The sequence below is a fragment of the Euprymna scolopes genome, chromosome 26 (assembly GCF_053919585.1).
Source record: "Euprymna scolopes isolate OS-2025 chromosome 26, ASM5391958v1, whole genome shotgun sequence".
NCBI lineage: Eukaryota > Metazoa > Mollusca > Cephalopoda > Sepiida > Sepiolidae > Euprymna > Euprymna scolopes.
In genome coordinates, this window is record NC_136507.1 from 3,902,911 (window position 1) to 3,926,204 (window position 23,294).

Below are 23,294 nucleotides of genomic sequence, written 5' to 3' on the forward strand. Positions count from 1 at the left end.
TAAAATTAAAACAACTTTCAGAATTTTCAAAAATCGGTTAACGATTTGGATAATAACTTTCATCTTAATATTTTTGTATTAATAGAAAAACAAAGGATCTTTTGCAATTCTAGAATTTAAATTTGGTATAAAAGTATTAAATTTCCAACATTTACATAATGACATTCAGATTTTTTGTTTTTAATAATAGGTTGTCATTTTAAAATCGTTTTATTGTTATGACTAGCCTGCATGCCCGGCGTTGCCCGGGTGTTTGGAGGTGTGTGTAGCTTAGATTTCCAAAATTTTCAATCTCTTTGTCTTTGTTGCAGATCACTCTTCTGCCAACAATTCATTGTTTTCCAGTTGTCCATCATCTCCAACTCTTAAGCCATCAATGCAAAAAAGAATGCATATCCATTGCAGTTTACCACTTTTAACTACTACAAATGATTCTAATATATAAGCACGTGTTACGAACATCCTTCACATCTGATTATAATTTTAAATTAAAACAGTTGAATTTATGAACTATAAAAAAGTGAAACTTTTTAATTTTTTAACAATTTTTGTTACTGTTGTAATTAATAGCAGCTACAGGTGGGTGCACACACACGACATTACGTACACAATAAAAATATAGCAAATACTGAAAGGCTGCACTTTTTTTTTTTTCTTTTCCTTTTGTTGTTGTTGTGAGTTTGGAGGTCAGAAAGAAGACATGGGAAAGTGTGCTTTTTCTGAGTCACACAAGTAGTCAGCCTTTTTGTCTAGGGTCCCCTGGGGTGGGAGTAGGGTTGATCGCTGGGTGAGGCCGGGGAGGGAGTAGGATGCGGTTGAGACACCTCCATCTTTTTAATACCTACTTATTTTTTCACTACCGAACAAGTATGCAACAATTTTACATTTCTAGAACTTCGTCACCATCTTCTACAATGGAAGTCACCTATCTTTATCGGATTCCCCTCCTCCACTCTCTCTCTATTCATTCTCTCTCTATCTCTCCTCATATTTATACTCTTTCTTTAATTCCATGTATCTCTCGTTTCATTCGCCCTCATTTCTTTCTTTTGTTGTCTTTCACTCTCATCTCCAGTCTCTGGCACTTCTCACCCTCCTTTCCCTTTCTTTCTTGCGTTTCCTCTCTCTGGTTTAATCCTGTCGTGTTCCCCCCTCCCTCTCATATTCCCTTATTGTTTCTCTCTCATTTTCTCCTATTTCATGTTTCCTCTCTCTTTCTCTATGGTGTTTCCTATCTCTCTCTTTCTCTATGGTGTTTCCTATCTCTCTCTCTGCGGTGTTTCCTATCTCTCTCTTTCTCTGTGGTGTTTCCTATCTCTCTCTCTCTCTCTGCGGTGTTTCCTATCTCTCTCTCTCTCTCTCTCTCTGCGGTGTTTCCTATCTCTCTCTCTCTCTCTCTCTCTCTGCGGTGTTTCCTATCTCTCTCTCTCTCTCTCTCTGCGGTGTTTCCTATCTCTCTCTCTCTCTCTCTCTGCGGTGTTTCCTATATCTCTCTCTCTCTCTGCGGTGTTTCCTATCTCTCTCTCTCTCTCTGCGGTGTTTCCTATCTCTCTCTCTCTCTCTCTCTGCGGTGTTTCCTATCTCTCTCTCTCTCTCTCTGCGGTGTTTCCTATCTCTCTCTCTCTCTCTCTGCGGTGTTTCCTATCTCTCTCTCTCTCTCTCTGCGGTGTTTCCTAATTCTCTCTCTCTCTCTGCGGTGTTTCCTATCTCTCTCTCTCTCTCTCTGCGGTGTTTCCTATCTCTCTCTCTCTCTCTCTGCGGTGTTTCCTATCTCTCTCTCTCTCTCTCTGCGGTGTTTCCTATCTCTCTCTCTCTCTGCGGTGTTTCCTATCTCTCTCTCTCTCTCTGCAGTGTTTCCTATCTCTCTCTCTCTCTCTCTCTCTCTCTGCGGTGTTTCCTATCTCTCTCTCTCTGCGGTGTTTCCTATCTCTCTCTCTCTCTCTGCGGTGTTTCCTATCTCTCTCTCTCTCTCTCTCTCTCTCTGCGGTGTTTCCTATCTCTCTCTCTCTCTCTCTCTCTGCGGTGTTTCCTATCTCTCTCTGGAGTGTTTCCTATCTCTCTCTCTCTCTCTCTCTCTCTCTCACTGCGGTGTTTCCTATCTCTCTCCCTCTCTCTGAGGTGTTTCCTATTTCTCTCCCTCTCTCTGAGGTGTTTCCTATCTCTCTCCCTCTCTCTGAGGTGTTTCCTATCTCTCTCCCTCTCTCTGAGGTGTTTCCTATCTCTCTCCCTCTCTCTGAGGTGTTTCCTATCTCTCTCCCTCTCTCTGAGGTGTTTCCTATCTCTCTCCCTCTCTCTGAGGTGTTTCCTATCTCTCTCCCTCTCTCTGAGGTGTTTCCTATCTCTCTCTGAGGTGTTTCCTATCTCTCTCCCTCTCTCTGAGGTGTTTCCTATCTCTCTCCCTCTCTCTGAGGTGTTTCCTATCTCTCTCCCTCTCTCTGAGGTGTTTCCTATCTCTCTCCCTCTCTCTGAGGTGTTTCCTATCTCTCTCCCTCTCTCTGAGGTGTTTCCTATCTCTCTCCCTCTCTCTGAGGTGTTTCCTATCTCTCTCCCTCTCTCTGAGGTGTTTCCTATCTCTCTCCCTCTCTCTGAGGTGTTTCATATCTCTCTCCCTCTCTCTGAGGTGTTTCCTATCTCTCTCCCTCTCTCTGTAGCGTTTCCTATCTCTCTCCCTCTCTCTGTAGCGTTTCCTATCTCTCTCCCTCTCTCTGTAGCGTTTCGTATCTCTCTCCCTCTCTCTGTAGCGTTTCGTATCTCTCTCCCTCTCTCTGTAGCGTTTCGTATCTCTCTCCCTCTCTCTGTAGCGTTTCGTATCTCTCTCCCTCTCTCTGTAGCGTTTCGTATCTCTCTCCCTCTCTCTGTAGCGTTTCGTATCTCTCTCCCTCTCTCTGTAGCGTTTCGTATCTCTCTCCCTCTCTCTGTAGCGTTTCGTATCTCTCTCCCTCTCTCTGTAGCGTTTCGTATCTCTCTCCCTCTCTCTGTAGCGTTTCGTATCTCTCTCCCTCTCTCTGTAGCGTTTCGTATCTCTCTCCCTCTCTCTGTAGCGTTTCGTATCTCTCTCCCTCTCTCTGTAGCGTTTCGTATCTCTCTCCCTCTCTCTGTAGCGTTTCGTATCTCTCTCCCTCTCTCTGTAGCGTTTCGTATCTCTCTCCCTCTCTCTGTAGCGTTTCGTATCTCTCTCCCTCTCTCTGTAGCGTTTCGTATCTCTCTCCCTCTCTCTGTAGCGTTTCGTATCTCTCTCCCTCTCTCTGTAGCGTTTCGTATCTCTCTCCCTCTCTCTGTAGCGTTTCGTATCTCTCTCCCTCTCTCTGTAGCGTTTCGTATCTCTCTCCCTCTCTCTGTAGCGTTTCGTATCTCTCTCCCTCTCTCTGTAGCGTTTCGTATCTCTCTCCCTCTCTCTGTAGCGTTTCGTATCTCTCTCCCTCTCTCTGTAGCGTTTCGTCTCTCTCTCTCTCTCTGTAGCGTTTCGTCTCTCTCTCTCTCTCTGTAGCGTTTCGTCTCTCTCTCTCTCTCTGTAGCGTTTCGTCTCTCTCTCTCTCTCTGTAGCGTTTCGTCTCTCTCTCTCTCTCTCTCTGTAGCGTTTCGTCTCTCTCTCTCTCTCTGTAGCGTTTCGTCTCTCTCTCTCTCTCTCTGTAGCGTTTCGTCTCTCTCTCTCTCTCTCTCTCTCTGTAGCGTTTCGTCTCTCTCTCTCTCTGTAGCGTTTCGTCTCTCTCTCTCTCTACAGCGTTTCGTCTCTCTCTCTCTCTACAGCGTTTCGTCTCTCTCTCTCTCTACAGCGTTTCGTCTCTCTCTCTCTCTCTACAGCGTTTCGTCTCTCTCTCTCTCTACAGCGTTTCGTCTCTCTCTCTCTCTACAGCGTTTCGTCTCTCTCTCTCTCTCTCTCTGTAGCGTTTCGTCTCTTTCTCTCTCTCTCTCTGTAGCGTTTCGTCTCTTTCTCTCTCTCTCTCTGTAGCGTTTCGTCTCTTTCTCTCTCTCTCTCTGTAGCGTTTCGTCTCTTTCTCTCTCTCTCTCTGTAGCGTTTCGTCTCTTTCTCTCTCTCTCTCTGTAGCGTTTCGTCTCTTTCTCTCTCTCTCTCTGTAGCGTTTCGTCTCTCTCTCTCTCTCTCTCTCTCTCTCTGTAGCGTTTCGTCTCTCTCTCTCTCTCTCTCTGTAGCGTTTCGTCTCTCTCTCTCTCTCTGTAGCGTTTCGTCTCTCTCTCTCTCTCTCTGTAGCGTTTCGTCTCTCTCTCTCTCTCTCTGTAGCGTTTCGTCTCTCTCTCTCTCTCTCTCTCTGTAGCGTTTCGTCTCTCTCTCTCTCTCTCTCTGTAGCGTTTCGTCTCTCTCTCTCTCTCTGTAGCGTTTCGTCTCTCTCTCTCTCTCTCTCTGTAGCGTTTCGTCTCTCTCTCTCTCTCTCTGTAGCGTTTCGTCTCTCTCTCTCTCTCTCTCTCTGTAGCGTTTCGTCTCTCTCTCTCTCTCTGTAGCGTTTCGTCTCTCTCTCTCTCTCTGTAGCGTTTCGTCTCTCTCTCTCTCTCTGTAGCGTTTCGTCTCTCTCTCTCTCTCTCTGTAGCGTTTCGTCTCTCTCTCTCTCTCTCTGTAGCGTTTCGTCTCTCTCTCTCTCTCTCTGTAGCGTTTCGTCTCTCTCTCTCTCTCTCTCTGTAGCGTTTCGTCTCTCTCTCTCTCTCTCTCTGTAGCGTTTCGTCTCTCTCTCTCTCTCTCTCTGTAGCGTTTCGTCTCTCTCTCTCTCTCTCTGTAGCGTTTCGTCTCTCTCTCTCTCTCTCTCTGTAGCGTTTCGTCTCTCTCTCTCTCTCTCTCTCTCTGTAGCGTTTCGTCTCTCTCTCTCTGTAGCGTTTCGTCTCTCTCTCTCTGTAGCGTTTCGTCTCTCTCTCTGTAGCGTTTCGTCTCTCTCTCTCTCTCTGTAGCGTTTCGTCTCTCTCTCTCTCTCTCTCTGTAGCGTTTCGTCTCTCTCTCTCTCTCTGTAGCGTTTCGTCTCTCTCTCTCTCTCTGTAGCGTTTCGTCTCTCTCTCTCTCTCTCTCTGTAGCGTTTCGTCTCTCTCTCTCTCTCTCTCTGTAGCGTTTCGTCTCTCTCTCTCTCTCTCTCTCTCTGTAGCGTTTCGTCTCTCTCTCTCTGTAGCGTTTCGTCTCTCTCTCTCTGTAGCGTTTCGTCTCTCTCTCTGTAGCGTTTCGTCTCTCTCTCTCTCTCTGTAGCGTTTCGTCTCTCTCTCTCTCTCTCTCTGTAGCGTTTCGTCTCTCTCTCTCTCTCTGTAGCGTTTCGTCTCTCTCTCTCTCTCTGTAGCGTTTCGTCTCTCTCTCTCTCTCTGTAGTGTTTCGTCTCTCTCTCTCTCTCTGTAGCGTTTCGTCTCTCTCTCTCTCTCTGTAGCGTTTCGTCTCTCTCTCTCTGTAGCGTTTCGTCTCTCTCTCTCTGTAGCGTTTCGTCTCTCTCTCTCTGTAGCGTTTCGTCTCTCTCTCTCTCTCTGTAGCGTTTCGTCTCTCTCTCTCTCTCTGTAGCGTTTCGTCTCTCTCTCTCTCTCTGTAGCGTTTCGTCTCTCTCTCTCTCTCTGTAGCGTTTCGTCTCTCTCTCTCTCTGTAGCGTTTCGTCTCTCTCTCTCTCTCTGTAGCGTTTCGTCTCTCTCTCTCTCTCTCTGTAGCGTTTCGTCTCTCTCTCTCTCTCTCTGTAGCGTTTCGTCTCTCTCTCTCTCTCTCTGTAGCGTTTCGTCTCTCTCTCTCTCTCTCTGTAGCGTTTCGTCTCTCTCTCTCTCTCTCTGTAGCGTTTCGTCTCTCTCTCTCTCTCTGTAGCGTTTCGTCTCTCTCTCTCTCTCTGTAGCGTTTCGTCTCTCTCTCTCTCTCTGTAGCGTTTCGTCTCTCTCTCTCTCTCTGTAGCGTTTCGTCTCTCTCTCTCTCTCTGTAGCGTTTCGTCTCTCTCTCTCTCTCTGTAGCGTTTCGTCTCTCTCTCTCTCTCTCTGTAGCGTTTCGTCTCTCTCTCTCTCTCTGTAGCGTTTCGTCTCTCTCTCTCTCTCTGTAGCGTTTCGTCTCTCTCTCTCTCTCTGTAGCGTTTCGTCTCTCTCTCTCTCTCTGTAGCGTTTCGTCTCTCTCTCTCTCTCTGTAGCGTTTCGTCTCTCTCTCTCTCTCTGTAGCGTTTCGTCTCTCTCTCTCTCTCTCTGTAGCGTTTCGTCTCTCTCTCTCTCTCTCTGTAGCGTTTCGTCTCTCTCTCTCTCTCTCTGTAGCGTTTCGTCTCTCTCTCTCTCTCTCTGTAGCGTTTCGTCTCTCTCTCTCTCTCTCTCTCTGTAGCGTTTCGTCTCTCTCTCTCTCTCTCTCTCTGTAGCGTTTCGTCTCTCTCTCTCTCTCTCTCTTTAGCGTTTCGTCTCTCTCTCTCTCTCTCTCTCTCTTTAGCGTTTCGTCTCTCTCTCTCTCTCTCTCTGTAGCGTTTCGTCTCTCTCTCTCTCTCTCTCTGTAGCGTTTCGTCTCTCTCTCTCTCTGTAGCGTTTCGTCTCTCTCTCTCTCTCTCTGTAGCGTTTCGTCTCTCTCTCTCTCTCTGTAGCGTTTCGTCTCTCTCTCTCTCTCTGTAGCGTTTCGTCTCTCTCTCTCTCTCTTTAGCGTTTCGTCTCTCTCTCTCTCTCTCTCTGTAGCGTTTCGTCTCTCTCTCTCTCTCTCTCTGTAGCGTTTCGTCTCTCTCTCTCTCTCTCTCTGTAGCGTTTCGTCTCTCTCTCTCTCTGTAGCGTTTCGTCTCTCTCTCTCTGTAGCGTTTCGTCTCTCTCTCTCTGTAGCGTTTCGTCTCTCTCTCTCTGTAGCGTTTCGTCTCTCTCTCTCTGTAGCGTTTCGTCTCTCTCTCTCTGTAGCGTTTCGTCTCTCTCTCTCTGTAGCGTTTCGTCTCTCTCTCTCTGTAGCGTTTCGTCTCTCTCTCTCTGTAGCGTTTCGTCTCTCTCTCTCTGTAGCGTTTCGTCTCTCTCTCTCTGTAGCGTTTCGTCTCTCTCTCTCTGTAGCGTTTCGTCTCTCTCTCTCTGTAGCGTTTCGTCTCTCTCTCTCTGTAGCGTTTCGTCTCTCTCTCTCTGTAGCGTTTCGTCTCTCTCTCTCTGTAGCGTTTCGTCTCTCTCTCTCTGTAGCGTTTCGTCTCTCTCTCTCTGTAGCGTTTCGTCTCTCTCTCTCTGTAGCGTTTCGTCTCTCTCTCTCTGTAGCGTTTCGTCTCTCTCTCTCTGTAGCGTTTCGTCTCTCTCTCTCTGTAGCGTTTCGTCTCTCTCTCTCTGTAGCGTTTCGTCTCTCTCTCTCTGTAGCGTTTCGTCTCTCTCTCTCTGTAGCGTTTCGTCTCTCTCTCTCTGTAGCGTTTCGTCTCTCTCTCTCTGTAGCGTTTCGTCTCTCTCTCTCTGTAGCGTTTCGTCTCTCTCTCTCTGTAGCGTTTCGTCTCTCTCTCTCTGTAGCGTTTCGTCTCTCTCTCTCTGTAGCGTTTCGTCTCTCTCTCTCTGTAGCGTTTCGTCTCTCTCTCTCTGTAGCGTTTCGTCTCTCTCTCTCTGTAGCGTTTCGTCTCTCTCTCTCTGTAGCGTTTCGTCTCTCTCTCTCTGTAGCGTTTCGTCTCTCTCTCTCTGTAGCGTTTCGTCTCTCTCTCTCTGTAGCGTTTCGTCTCTCTCTCTCTGTAGCGTTTCGTCTCTCTCTCTCTGTAGCGTTTCGTCTCTCTCTCTCTGTAGCGTTTCGTCTCTCTCTCTCTGTAGCGTTTCGTCTCTCTCTCTCTGTAGCGTTTCGTCTCTCTCTCTCTCTGTAGCGTTTCGTCTCTCTCTCTCTCTGTAGCGTTTCGTCTCTCTCTCTCTGTAGCGTTTCGTCTCTCTCTCTCTGTAGCGTTTCGTCTCTCTCTCTCTCTCTCTGTAGCGTTTCGTCTCTCTCTCTCTCTCTGTAGCGTTTCGTCTCTCTCTCTCTCTCTCTGTAGCGTTTCGTCTCTCTCTCTCTCTCTCTGTAGCGTTTCGTCTCTCTCTCTCTCTCTCTGTAGCGTTTCGTCTCTCTCTCTCTCTCTCTCTGTAGCGTTTCGTCTCTCTCTCTCTCTCTCTGTAGCGTTTCGTCTCTCTCTCTCTCTCTCTGTAGCGTTTCGTCTCTCTCTCTCTCTCTCTGTAGCGTTTCGTCTCTCTCTCTCTCTCTCTGTAGCGTTTCGTCTCTCTCTCTCTCTCTCTGTAGCGTTTCGTCTCTCTCTCTCTCTCTCTGTAGCGTTTCGTCTCTCTCTCTCTCTCTCTGTAGCGTTTCGTCTCTCTCTCTCTCTCTCTCTAGCGTTTCGTCTCTCTCTCTCTAGCGTTTCGTCTCTCTCTCTCTGTAGCGTTTCGTCTCTCTCTCTCTGTAGCGTTTCGTCTCTCTCTCTCTGTAGCGTTTCGTCTCTCTCTCTCTGTAGCGTTTCGTCTCTCTCTCTCTGTAGCGTTTCGTCTCTCTCTCTCTGTAGCGTTTCGTCTCTCTCTGTAGCGTTTCGTCTTTCTCTGTAGCGTTTCGTCTTTCTCTGTAGCGTTTCGTCTCTCTCTGTAGCGTTTCGTCTCTCTCTGTAGCGTTTCGTCTCTCTCTCTCTCTCTCTGTAGCGTTTCGTCTCTCTCTCTCTCTCTCTCTGTAGCGTTTCGTCTCTCTCTCTCTCTCTCTGTAGCTTTTCGTCTCTCTCTCTCTCTCTCTGTAGCGTTTCGTCTCTCTCTCTCTCTCTCTGTAGCGTTTCGTCTCTCTCTCTCTCTCTCTGTAGCGTTTCGTCTCTCTCTCTCTCTCTCTGTAGCGTTTCGTCTCTCTCTCTCTCTCTCTCTCTGTAGCGTTTCGTCTCTCTCTCTCTCTCTCTGTAGCGTTTTGTCTCTCTCTCTCTCTCTGTAGCGTTTCGTCTCTCTCTCTCTCTCTCTCTCTCTGTAGCGTTTCCTCTCTCTCTCTCTCTGTAGCGTTTCCTCTCTCTCTCTCTCTCTCTCTCTCTCTCTCTGTAGCGTTTCGTCTCTCTCTCTCTGTAGCGTTTCGTCTCTCTCTCTCTGTAGCGTTTCGTCTCTCTCTCTCTCTCTGTAGCGTTTCGTCTCTCTCTCTCTCTCTCTGTAGCGTTTCGTCTCTCTCTCTCTCTCTCTGTAGCGTTTCGTCTCTCTCTCTCTCTCTCTGTAGCGTTTCGTCTCTCTCTCTCTCTCTCTGTAGCGTTTTGTCTGTCTCTCTCTCTCTCTCTCTGTAGCGTTTCGTCTGTCTCTCTCTCTCTCTGTAGCGTTTCGTCTCTCTCTCTCTCTCTCTCTCTCTCTCTCTCTCTCTGTCGCATTTCGTCTCTCTCTCGCTCCCCCTCTGTGTCGCACTCTCGTTCCGTTCTATCTGTCTCTCTCTCTCTCACATACTTTGTCTTTTCTTTTTCTGTCTTGCACTTACGGAAGTTTATTGAACGAAATACTTCACACTTATTTTTTTGACAACAATTTTATTTCTTCAACCTGTTTCTTTTAATAAATTCCAGAATATACTTTTCTTTGTTCTTTTAATCAGAATTAATCGTTATAAAAAAGATGTTATTTGGACGCTAAACTCTGCATTATATAAAATGCATCGGTACTTCGCCGCGGTACATTCATTTTGGCCATGTAGTTTTTTTTTTTTTTTGTACAAGTGGAGTCCTGCAGTTTAAAATATTTACAAAATCTTTGCCACATTGATTATACATGATTATAATTGGTTTTTCATTTTAATATTTCACTGATTCATAAAAAAAGCTCCTAACTGTTATTCTCCTCCTCTTTCTGATAAATTTTTGGTAAGTGATTTGGACCAGACATTTTACCAAATAATATTCATTCTCATGAAACCCACCAATCTTCAAATGCAGTGGACCAAATCCTTACTTCAACCCCACCTAACATGATACTAAAAAATTTGTTCAATTGACCCCGCCCTGAAAGTTATGAGGAAAGATTTTTCCTGATTTTCACATGAATTCTTTTTTTTCTTTTGGTTTTTTTCAAATTCCTTTGGGGTTATTTGAGGGTGTATATTTTCCTGTTTCAACAGAAATAAATATTATTGATCGAATATAATGAAAAGAATTTAACTGAAAATTTATTTTCCCATCAGCTGTGGATCTTTTTTTTTTCTCTCCTTTTCTATTTTCTTTCTTCCACATATGTTATTTGTTTTCGTTTTTGCGATACATTTTTGAATGAATTCAATTATTTACAGAAGTACATTTTTACCTAAGTGCGAGTTGGGAATAATTTTCCCTTTAACTAATTTGGTACCCCCACATGGGGAGAGGCATATATATTGTCTTTAAAATATAATTATCCACTGAGTGGCTGAATCTAGCGAGATTCGAAATTGGAACCCCTCTGTAATGAGCCTAACCTCTTTATCCGCTGGTCATTCTCGCCGACTGTTTTGATATATCGCGATTTGCTTATATTATTTGTTTTTTTTATATGTTTTTGAATGAATTCAATTATTTACGAAAGTGCATTTAGCCACTCTAACGAGTTGTAGATGACAAAACATGTGTCACTAGATAATTATATTTTAAAAACTAATATATATATAATAGCTCTTTCTCTCTATTTTTAGTAGCATGTAAGCTCTTTGTAACATAATCATTCTATCTGTTGTACTCAATCTCTATTTTCTATACATATATATATTAATCTCTATCACATTCTCTATCTTTTTCCCTCTCATAAGTTGGTACCAACTTGAGAACTTCCATCTTGTTTTTAAATCTGATTTTTAAACAATTGTTAATTAATTTTGTCTTTCATCTTTTTTTAATGTTAATTTGTTTTATTCTTTAAACTTCAGGATTGCGCTGTCACTTGGAAGATGCTTGTGTGAGTAGCCCTTGTAATAAAGATGCCCAATGCACAACATCACCAATCGATGGCAACCCAATGTGTTCCTGTCCAAAAGGATGGAGAGGACAAGATTGCTCAGAGGACATAGATGAATGTGAAAAAAGTAAGATTATTGTCCACTGTCTTTTTTTTTTTTCTTTTTTTGATAGAAGTTGCTAAAAAGATTTTGTTCACTGAAAAAACTTGCATATATAAAGTGTTGAAATGAAAAGTTTTGCAAACTAAATTTTTCCATGGGCATGGAGTATGTGCCTACATTAAAGACGACTTTCCATGTGGTAGGGATATCTCTAGAGAAGATCCTAATTTACCTTACATGTTACGTGCTTCCGGGTTGCACTTGCTCACACTACTGCGTTTATATTTGCACTCTATCGACCCCACAACAGTGGAATAACTATCTTCAATAACATAACTGAGAAAATTGACCATGTCCTATCTGAGTACCCTTCGGCTAACATTCACGTCTGTGGAGACTTCAATGTTCACAATGTGGAATGGTTGACCCACTCAAACAAGACCGATGACAAGGGGAGGTTCTGCCACGATTTCTCCATTGCTTATGACCTCACTCAGATTGTCCAAGAACCTACCCGTGTTTCCGACACTGACGGTCAGTATGCAATTCTCCTAGACCTCTTTCTCACAACTTGCCCTGAGCTGTGCTCATCTTCGGTTCAGTCCCCGCTGGGATCTTCTGACCACTGTTGTATTGGTCAAGATAAAAACAAAATGTAATAAGTCCTCAGACATACCTCTCCATCGTACAGTGTATCGATATTCTATGGCTGACTGGGATAGCTTCCGTACATTTATATCAGACCTACCTCTACGTGCCATGTTTAAAAAGGATATGTCCTCTCTAGTTTCAGACCTGATGGAATGGTTAACTGTAGGCATAGACAGTTTCATACCCTCGAAAAAGTTCCAGCAAAAACCTAACAGCCAGCCGTGGTTCTCCCCAGAATATGCTGCTGCCATTGCGCACAGAAATCACTTTTTCCATTGCTTCCAACGTAATAGATGTACTGAGACTAAAGCCGCCTTCAGGACTGCCAACAACCACTGTAAAAAAGTAATAAAGAAGGCAAGGGAGTTATATGCTCAGTCTGTCAAGTCCAAGGTAGCTGAGCAGCGGCTTGGTTCCCACCAGTTTTGGCAAATAGCAAACAGAATCCTGAACAGAAGCGTGTGCTATATCCCAACTATCATCAATGGACCTGAATTAATATCGTCAGCATCAGACAAAGTCAATCTCTTTGCCAAGAACTTTGCAGCTAATTGTACCCTTTACAACCAAGGCCACCAACCCCCAGTATTCTCTTGCATATCAGAAATACAAATATCTGTACGCGATGTTGCCAAGCTAATCAAAAACCTTGATTCCAGGAAAGCAACTGGTCCTGACGGCATTCCAGTCATACTACTCAAAAGGCTTCAACCGGAACTAGCGCCTGTGGAGAAATGCGTGACTTACCTGGATAGACCACGTGCGGGTTGGTCACCGAAAATAAATAAAAAGAAAGAAAAGAAACGGTCAAGACTCTTATTTATAGAGTAGTGATCACGTGAGTTAGAAGAATATGCAAATAGAGGTGAACGATTTTGCGATATAAAAAGCCTGTGTTGTTAAGAGGAGGGGCAGACTGTTGGCAGAAGTCAGTGCTGTCAGACGTGCTTTAGAGTTTTATTATATGCTGTGCTCGACAATTGGGAGAGAGAAAAGAGAAGAGGAGGAACCAAGAAGACATTCTGCAGATACTTGACTTTGTGTTGGTTTTAAGCTATTTCGGCGCTTGGTGTGCGGTGACTAACAATGGACAGATTCGACATTCGCTTAATACCCGAGTTCGACGGATCTACCACTGGACCGGCTGTCGTCGAATGGATTGAAAAGGCAGAGAAAATCTGTAAACTGTGCAAAATTAAAGAACCAGCTACAGTTATCCCTTTGAGGCTAACCGGAGGGGCCTATGCAGTCTACCAACAACTCGGGGATGAACCAGACTGGGATGAAATCAAGCAGAGCCTGTATACAGCGTTTGGTACAGATCCATTTGTTGCGTGGCAACAGTTCACGAGCCGGACACTTCAACCCAAGGAAACAGTCGACGTGTACCTAGCCGACCTGCGAAAATTATCTGTACCGTTTGGTGGGGTCAACGATAAAATATTAAGCTGTGCTTTTTTGGTAGGCCTACCCGAGGAGGTCAGTAAACTGTTGCGGGCATCATCAAGAATCGATGAATTGTCAACTGATGAGTTATTGGCCCGAGCTCGAAACATCTGTAAGGAACAGGAACCAATTGCAGCAGCAGCTCGTTTTTGACATGGAGGCAATATGGACTCTCTTCCAGATAGTAATAAGCATGCCACCCCAGTGTGCTATAAATGTGGGGAGGCCAATCATTTTGCTAAAGAGTGCCGGAGTGATAGGAGAGGTGTATATCCACAATCAAAGAGACCAGTGCAATGCTATCGCTGCAATAAGTTTGGGCACATATCTCGCAACTGTTCAGGAAATGAAGTTGGGGGCAAGGTACTATCGCTACCCTTGCCCCCTGCCAACCAATAAACACAGGATTGCCTGTCATTAGCGTTAAACTTGATGATGTGCAGTGTTCAGCACTTATAGACACGGGGTGTTCCCGGTCTATAGTTAGTGCCCATTGCTGTCCGGTGTGGCGGAGGAACCCAGTCGGCGTTATGACCATCAATGGCTTATCACGGGTATGTTGTGGTGAATGGACAGTCACAATCTGTACTGAGAAGGGTGACACAGCTAAAGTTGACGTTCTGGTGATGCAGGAGAAACCCCTTGGCTACGACATGTTGCTTGGAATTGATGCAATACAAGCACTAGGAGGCGTTACAATCACAGCAGCTAGAGGTATCAGGCTTGAAGAAGGGAAAGACGTCTGTGCAGCCATGTCATTTGATGACAATGAAAGGGTGTGGACTGCAAAGTGGAAATGGGCCATGGGCCAGGAACCAGATCGGCTGTGCAACACGATTCCAGAGTATGCAGTTTCTACCAAGATATAGGGCCGCATATGAAGAAGAACTTCAGATGTGGATTGACAACGGTTGGTTAATACCATACCCACAGGAACGTCTGGGACCACCCAAGGGATTAATTCCGCTCATGGCTGTTGAACAACCTACCAAAGAAAAAATTCGTCCCGTAATGGATTACCGAGAGTTGAATCGGCATGTTGATGCATTTACCGGAAACGCAGATGTGTGCGCTGCTAAACTGAGAGTGGCGTCAAAAAGGGAGCAATGTAGCACTTCTGGATCTAAAGAGGGCCTACCTGCAGATACGTGTCCATGAGTCATTATGGCCGTTTCAGACAGTACTACTCAAGGGAAAACTATATTGTTTGATACGTTTGGGTTTTGGCCTAAACGTAGCACCCTTGATTATGACAACCATTATTAAAACTGTTTTGATGCAGGATGAGACCACAGCAAAAGCTGCTTCAGCCTACGTAGATGACATCTATGTTAATGAGGACATAATGTCTGCGGATGCAGTTCGAATAAAACTGAAAGCGTTTGGGTTAATAAGCAAAGACGCTAAGCGCCTAAAGGATGGAGTGGCCGTTGCTAGGCCTCGAGGTCTGGGAGAAGGGCAATACGTTGCGATGGAAGCGAGGGAGCCCACTTCCAAAGTTACCCAATGTATTAACAAGACGTACTGTGTTTTCTATCTGTGGTAAATTGGTAGGACATCTACCTGTCTGTGGATGGCTCCGATCGGCAACAGGAGTGGTGAAAAGACGAGTGACTACAGTAACAAAAGGATGGGACGATGTTGCGGATGATGATTCTCTCCAACACATGATGGCTGAAATGTTGTCCAGAGTGCATAGGAATGACCCTGCCCGGGGTGAGTGGCAAGTGTGTGGAAACGAACTAAATGCATGGGTTGACGCAAGTTCGTTGGCTACAGGTGTCGTGTTGGAGCAACTAGGTGTTGTTGTGGAAGATGCATGCTGGCTTCGTCCGAAAAATGATGCCCAACATATAAATTTGGCAGAACTTGATGCCACGTTAAAAGGTCTTAATCTCGCATTGCAATGGCAGACTAATGTTGTGCATCTCCACACTGACTCATTGTGTGTTTACCATTGGTTAACCAACACCTTGACTGGAAAGGCTCGAGTTAAGACTAGAGCTGCAAGTGAAATGCTAGTACGAAGGAGACTAGCAATAATTAAGCGTCTAGTTGACGAATACAGCTTGCAGGTAGACATTACGTTAGTCTCGTCGATGCAGAATTTGGCTGATAGCTTTACTCGAGTACCAAAGAGGTGGATCGATGCAATGAGGCAGGGATCCGATCTTCAACAACAAACATGCGCGACTGTAACGGATCAATTAACACCTGACCAGATCCGTATGATACACCAGCAGATTGGACATCCTAGAATTCAGAGGACTGCATATTTTGTCCGAAGAGTATGCCCTGCAACTACAAAAGCATCAGTGAAAGCAGCCATACGTTCGTGTGAAGAGTGTCAGAGAATTGATCCGGCACCATCCCAATGGCAAAAAGGGAAGCTCGAGGTGGAGGGCAACTGGCAGCAAGTAGGGATGGACATAACACATTATGGGGACAAACATTTTTTGACCATGACTGATTATGGCCCGACGCGTTTCACAATATGGCGCCTGTTGACACGACAGGATGCAGCCAGCATTATACAACAGTTAAGAGCCGTCTTTTTTGAACGTGGTGCCCCGATTGAAATTCTGACTGATAATGCCGCCACATTTCGATGTCAAGAATTTCAGAAATTCGTGCACGAATGGGGGATTAAAATGCATTATCGGTGTGCATATTATCCCGAGAGTAATGGTATAGCAGAACGGTGTCACCGCACCATCAAAAGAATTGCAGCCAGGACGCAGTGCTCTATTCCAGAAGCTGTGTACTGGTATAATATAACACCCAAGGACAATGCAACACCAGCAACTGCACCAGCCAATGGGATTTACCAATATGAACAGCGTGTGAAAGGAGTTGATGCCATACCATCAGTGGTGAGTGTTGTCAATACACCATATCAGGTGAGAGACGTTGTTTGGAAAAAAACCCAAATGCTGGGTGCACTACGAAATTTTTCCGGGGAAAAATAGACGAAATCATAAGTCCTCAGACCATGTTGATTGGTGGCATACCACGTCACGTAAAAGATATCCGCCCTTGTTATACCTCTTCCGATTCTGAGGACGATGAGGAGGATCACACACCGTTCAGAGATGATCCTGATCACTTACTGCCCCTTCAGGTGAGCATAGAAACACCACCAACAGAACCAGACGAGGGAATGATGGGACATACTGATGACAATAGTGAGGAGAGCGATGGACACAAGGAAGTAATGCCTCATCGAAATACTCGACAGAGACGAATACTGCCCACCCCCCGTGATTGCGAAACCCCGCGAGAAGGGATGACGGAGCACACCGAGGAGATGACGCCCCCGATTCTTCGGAGAAGTACCCGACAAAGACGGATACTGCCCCCCTGCCCTGATTGTGAGACACCGCCTATGGAACCACGAGACGGGATAATGGAACAGACTGGTAGTAATGATGGTGGTAATGAAGAAAACAGCAATGAGGAAGTGCTGCCCCCGATTCTTCGAAGGAGTACCCGCCAACGACGATTGCCCGCATGTCCTATTTGTGATCATGAGATCAGGGGGGAGTGTGGAGAAATGCGTGACTTACCTGGATAGACCACGTGCGGGGTCGGTCACCGAAAATAAATAAAAAGAAAGAAAAGAAACGGTCAAGACTCTTATTTATAGAGTAGTGATCACGTGAGTTAGAAGAATATGCAAATAGAGGTGAACGATTTTGCGATATAAAAAGCCTGTGTTGTTAAGAGGAGAGGCAGACTGTTGGCAGAAGTCAGTGCTGTCAGACGTGCTTCAGAGTTTTGTTATTATATGCTGTGCTCGACAGTTGGGAGAGAGAAAAGAGAAGAGGAGGAACCAAGAAGACATTCTGCAGATACTTGACTTTTTGTTGGTTTTATACTTACAAAATTATTTAAGCGTTGTCTTAAGGAGAAATGCTTCCCAACACCTTGGAAAATCTCATCAGTATTTAAGAACTCAGGTGATCGCTCATCTCCCTGTCAGTACAGACCAATAAGTCTCCTATGCATCATGAGTAAGCTGCTGGAATCTGTGCTAAATAAGGAAGTAGTCAACCATCTCGGCAAAAATAACCTTAGTGACATGCAATATGGTTACCGTCCTGCTAGATCTACAGCAGACGTGCTCACAATTATATCTCATAGGATTGACGAATCCCTCGATGGAGGCTTCCTCTCTAAGGCTATTGTTCTTGCCATATCAAAGGCCTTTGATAAGGTATGGCATAAAGGCCTACTTCACAAGATCTCCAGTCATGGTATAGCTGGAAATGTCTTCTCAACTATTAAATCATTTCTTTCTGATAGGTTCTTAAGAGTAGTAGTTGATGGGCAGAAATCAGAGGCTCTCAGTATTAATGCTGGAGTCCCTCAGGGGTCCATCCTGGGTCCAACCCTCTTCCTGATCTACATCAATGATCTTCCAGACCACATCCTTAGATCATTCGTAGACATTTATGCTGATGACACTACCATCTATGGAAGCACTTCGAAGATCGTAAACGACCAAGTTCTCTCTGACTCTCTCTCCTCTGATCTTGAGCACGTGATACAATGGGGAAAGAAGTGGTTGGTTACTTTTAATGAATTTAAAACCAAGCTTCTATCTTTACATCATCAACGCTCTGCTTCCCACCTGCCATCAATCGAAATGAATGGCTATCGTCTTGGGGAGGCTTCATGTTATGACAAGTTTCTGGGCGTGACCTTTACTCCCGATCTGAAATGGAACAATTGCCAAAGTCACTAGAAAAATGGTGGGATTCTTCTATTGCTCCAGTAGATATCTCACTCCTGATGCAATTGTCTACCTATATAAAAGCCAGGTTTGGCCAACGATGGAGTACTGTGGTCACATCTAGGCAGGAGCTGCTAGAAGCAGCTTATCCGTTCTTGACAGAGTTCAAAATAGACTTCGTGGCTTAGTGGGGGATGCCCTTTTCTCTTCTCTGCAACCTTTTTCCCACAGAAGAGACGTAGCGAGCCTGTCCCTGCTTTATCGTTATTTTCATGGCAGGTGCTCATCTGAACTTTGATCTCTGGCCCCCCCCCCCTCGCCAGACTCACGAAAAACACTCGTCTTGCCAGAACCACTATCAACAATTACCCACACTCCTTATCAGTGCCTACACCTAAACATAGATTCCATGAACAGGGCTTCTTTCTTAAAACTGCTCGCCTGTGGAACTCTATTCCGTTTGCCTGCTTTCCAGCTGACTACAATCTGATTGTCTTCAAGTCCAACGTGAACAAGTTCTTATTGGACCGTCCCCCTAAGTAATCCAATTTACAAAATTCCCACTAATGTTTACTATGCTAAAATCACAATGACTAATATATACCTATTAGCCCTTATCCTCGAGTGGCCTCTGCGCCTTGATAAGCAGTGACCCCCATGTAAAAAAGAAAAAAAAAAAAAAAAACTGAAATGGATTTGCAAAATTTCAAAAGTGAAATATTAAAAACGTTTATACCGTTGTAGCGTCTACCCGGGAATTTATTTTGTCAGGACATTGAACATTTCACCGTTTCTGGAGAGCTCCAAAAAAAGACAAAAAAGTTGTGGCGCCAAATTCAAGGACTCTCTCGACCTCTTTTTGCTCGCGCACCCAAAAAGATAAGACGCGTTACTATCACGCTCCGTCGCTTGTGCGCAACACATCCTGTGCCGATTTCCATTGATGAAACATCACACAAAAAGAAAGAAAAACATTCTTATCTTTCCTTCAGCTCCTTACTCGACGAATTTCCTAAAAAAATTAATTTCCAACGTAATGTCAAAAACATTAAACCAGTCAAGAAGGATTTCTTTTCTCTTCGGACTAAAAATAACACGAGTGAGATATTCCAGGCAAATAAATTCACATATATTACAAAGAGCTAAGTCTGATGATTTGTTTTTTTTTAATTGATTTTTCCAGATGTTTACTTTCGTATTAATGTTTTGAAAAATTAAACGTAAGTGAGATGCTCGTTGTTTTTTCCCAGCGAGCACCTCGCTTCACCGTCATCAAAAATTTTTTGCCATGATATTCATCTAAAATAACATCTAAATCACCAAAGTTCAAAAAGAAAACCTAAAAGTTTTGCAAGGCATAAACATGTATAAAACATGTATAAAACATATATAAAAATAGATATAACATAAGAAAGAATAGAAATAGATTTCATTTCTAAATTTCCCTAAATACTTGAAATGGATTCGTCTGGCAGTTGTTTTACTAACTTTTGTCTGCTGTGTGTTTGTATTTTTACAATCAAACATGAAAGCCACAGACTGGAAATCCAAGAATAGTTTCACCCTTTTTTTAGGTTCATCAGTTGTAACATATCAAAACTTAGGACTTGAAACCCAAGTTGCCACCATGGCCCAGAAAATGGGATCATTCCCATTAAATTTAATGAGGGGTGGGGGATAATCCTCCCATCTTTTCAAATCCTGAGAAATTGGTAACATCTTGATTTTTATGTTTTTGCCATTGGCATTCACATCCCTATACTAAATGCTTCAAACAGACTACATGTTATACACACACACACACACACACACACACACACACACACAAATAAATACACATTGGTCTTTATTATAAATTGAGATTAAGAAAAAAACATCCAGATTTTTTTTTTTATTATTCCAAAGATGCTATTAGACATTCTTCTAGTAAACAATAATGCATAAACAAAATTGCTGTCCATCTTATGTCAGCTTTATAGAAATTCTACAAAAAAGCAAAGTCATAATTTATCTTTCTGTAATGGAGCTGAAACTAACAATGAATTTCTCACTAGTCCCAGTGATAGCGACTGCCCACACCAGTCAAAGCATTGACAATTTATATGCTATTGTTCTGTGTCTGTGATAGGAAGATGACAGTAACTATCCCAAACAAGCAATTGTAGATAGACATCCATAACAATGAAGTAAACTGTCCATTTTATGCAAGTAATTTGTTTTTCTGACCAATGGTATTTAGTGGCTCAATATAAGCAGGTGTATTTAGTGGCTCAATATAAGCAGGTGTATTTAGTGGCTCAATATAAGCAGGTGTATTTCAATTATTCAGTCAGTTAGGGGACTCACCTACCATTTGGCTTTAATCAAATTTCATTGCAAGGTTGCTGCCCTCATGTTCATTGAGCACTTGTATCTTCGGTCCATTAATGTATTGAAATTTAGTTAGTAAGAGACTTGTTGAGCTTTGATTTTTTTTTTTTTTTCTTTAGTTCCATTTAGCGTCCCACACTAGTCGGGGTGTACTGTCATGCACTCTCATCTAATTTGAATTTACTTTTTTCATTTTCACTTCCTACTTTCATTTTATGCTCTCTTCTTCCTATTTCTCCTCTCCCCATCTATTTTAATCACCCCCCCCCCCGCCATACTTTCTATCGCTGATTCCTGTAATTCGATTCATTTTTTCTCTTAATTTTTGTAATTTTTTCCCTTTAATAATTGTAATTCTTCCAATGTTTTTTAAACACATTTTTTCCCTATTTTCTTACCAACAGGTCATGTTTCTCCCTGTGAGCATCTCGGCACATGTGTCAATGTACCCGGACATTTCCGATGTGATTGTATGCCAGGTTTTACTGGAGATCGATGTGAACAAGACATTAATGAATGTGAATCTCACCCCTGCCAAAATGATGGCACCTGCCTCGATGAACGTGGCGACTTCAGATGTGTCTGCATGCCAGGTATGAACCCAACTTCCTTTTTTTTGTTGTTTAAACTTATTCTGTGTATGTCAAAGTACTGGGAGCTCTCACAGCACTTTTCCTTGTTCTGGAGTTCAAAATTGAAACTGCAATCTAGTGACAAATCATCTCTTCTATTCTCTGCGGCTGATGTTGGAAGTCTTACTCTACCATTAATTCAACGGAAAACATTTGACTGAACTTCAATCTCTACTTTCTCCTTATAAAACTTTCACAGCAACAACTTGTATTGTAATGAACTTTGCTTTATTTTTCCATGTTCCTAACATCAAATGAATGCAGTTGCTTTCCAAGAATTTCCCACTTGTAAAGCATGTTGCAAAGAGTTGTTTTCCAGTGGGCTGCAACCTGGTCCTCTCTAAATCCAGTGAAACCATTCTGATAAGTCATGGATTTCCATTCAGCATTTTCGACCTCATTCAACTGACAATGTGCCCCTCTCATTTACCCTTGTCCTCAAATGTCTTTTAACCTTGATAAGTAGTGACTCATAAATAGAAAACAGTAAATTAGATTTTATGTTGGATCACCTATTTATAGAAAGTTAGTGAATATCTGAAAATCTTTATTAGCATACTAATAAATATACCATTACATATTAATAAGTATGCATTTATTTATTAATCGAAAACACTAACTTGTTTTAGACTAACAAATAAAATCTAAATGTAGAAACAAAGGAGTGATAGGAATAAAGATGCGTATCTGCTGGCAAAGAAGACAACAAGAGCAATATAAAAAGCCAAGCGCGAGGTCGTAAATGTCAGGTTTTATGAAGGGATGAACAAAAGAATGTATTCAGGATAGCTAAACAGATGGCCAAAACAAAAATGGATATTGTTATATACGAGGTGTCGTCCTAAAGAAAACAACACTACAGCTTTATTTTAAAACTTTTATTGAAAAAAATCAATTCAGGTAACTTGATTATGTAGTTGAGCTGACATCTATTCAATGTAGTCACTTTTAGCCTCAATCACGCCTCAAAACAAGTCTGTAACTGGGAGCCAGTGGGAGTTCGGTGGATGGTGGCAATCAGTTTTCGTGTTCTGGGAGATCATGTTAATGATGTTCTCGATATATGAGCAAACGAACAAAGTCCAGCAGATTCAGGTTGAGGGAGAAGGGGGGGGGCAGTGAGAGAAGGGTACTAGTCGTAGCACTCCTGAAGCCAAGCCTATGTCTCTTTGGACTTGTAGGCTGACGCCAAGTCCTGCTTCCACAGACAGTGTCTGCCAGCAGCCACCTTCAGCATATCCAGGTTCAATTTTGAAGATTTTCGATGGCCCTCACTTGAAACCACACCAAACACCATAACTGTGGCTGGAAACTTTGTTTTCATAACTCTGGACCCGTCCCTGTTATTTGTGACAATCCATTGATGCATTTTAAGGGTGCTGTCATGATACCTTGGATCGCTATAGAGCATGAGTTGTACATCAGCGCATCTCCAACCTCACTCGTTGAACATTGTGTCACTTTCAGACATGATAGAAGGATCCTATTGCTCTTGGGATTTGTACACAACTGGCCAATTAGTAGATGATCTGCAACAAAAAAGGAAACTGGTTTTCATCAAACTGAAATGGAATCATGTCATCTTTTCTAGGGCGACAATTTTATCATTACATCCTGCAGAAGTGCATTCATAATGACAGTGGAATGTTAGGAACGACAAATGCTTGAAAATGTAATCATAAAAAAATTATTGAATACACAGTTTTCATGAAACCCTGAAAATCGAAGTTACAGAAGCAGTATCTGGTCCTTCCTCTTTTTCTGTTCATTTAATATTACTTTGCTTTTGAGGTCAGATATTTTCTGATATTATGCAAGCTCACTCTACACTTAACAGGATTCACCGAGTCAGCAGTCTTGAAATTCTACTGTGCACATTTGTCCAATCATTTGTTTCCAAGTTTTCCTTGCTTTCACATTCGACTTTCCTGCGATTGACGACATTCGACTTTCCTGCGATTGACGACATTCGACTTTCCTGCGATTGACGACATGCTCTGCAGTGATTTATCCCAGATGTATGTTTCACATTACCTTACCAGTGTATTAATTTCATCTTTAGAATAACCTTTATGCTGAGAAAGTGTAGTGTTTTCTGTAAATCCTTTGACATGATGTGTTCGGTTTGGTTAGCTGATTAGTCATTGTACTGCATTTAAGCAAAAGAGAGGACTGGCCATAATATATAACATTCACTGCCATATATTATGATGCTCCTCACACAGCTGCTATACGATTTATCTCTGATGTAAAGAGGAATAGCTCTTGATGTAAGCAGAAGCAGCAACCACTACCACCATGTATTCAGCATATCTCCTATTTCAGCAGAAAGTATTGTCATCTAGTAACATCTCTTTGTGGGGACAACCGTCAATAGGAGGAGCCTGTCCCATGCATACCCTACACTTAAAGTTGGGGTTCAGGGCTAAATTAATCTACAGATCATTACACTTTTTTTGAATCCACAATAGGCACAAATTACACTGCATTGCATTGCTTCTAACAATCTTTTGGCACACAGAACAAGGATACTGAAAAAAGTCCCTTAGGGATTGTAGACCAGAACCATACACAATCACTATAGTTTTAGACACATTCACCCTCAAACCTTTTC

General features: G+C 43.4%; 1 protein-coding gene across 2 annotated transcripts in view; it reads left to right on the forward strand.

Annotated features, from left to right (window-relative positions):
* Nucleotides 1-23,294, forward strand: part of LOC145247896 (uncharacterized) — a 341,390-nt gene that overhangs the window by 237,815 nt on the left and 80,281 nt on the right. For both annotated transcript variants that reach the window (XM_080109515.1, XM_080109516.1), the window contains 2 exons: nucleotides 10,715-10,870; nucleotides 20,453-20,641. In XM_080109515.1, the coding sequence (XP_079965641.1) occupies nucleotides 10,715-10,870; nucleotides 20,453-20,641 (345 nt within the window). The remainder of the gene's footprint in view (nucleotides 1-10,714; nucleotides 10,871-20,452; nucleotides 20,642-23,294) is intronic.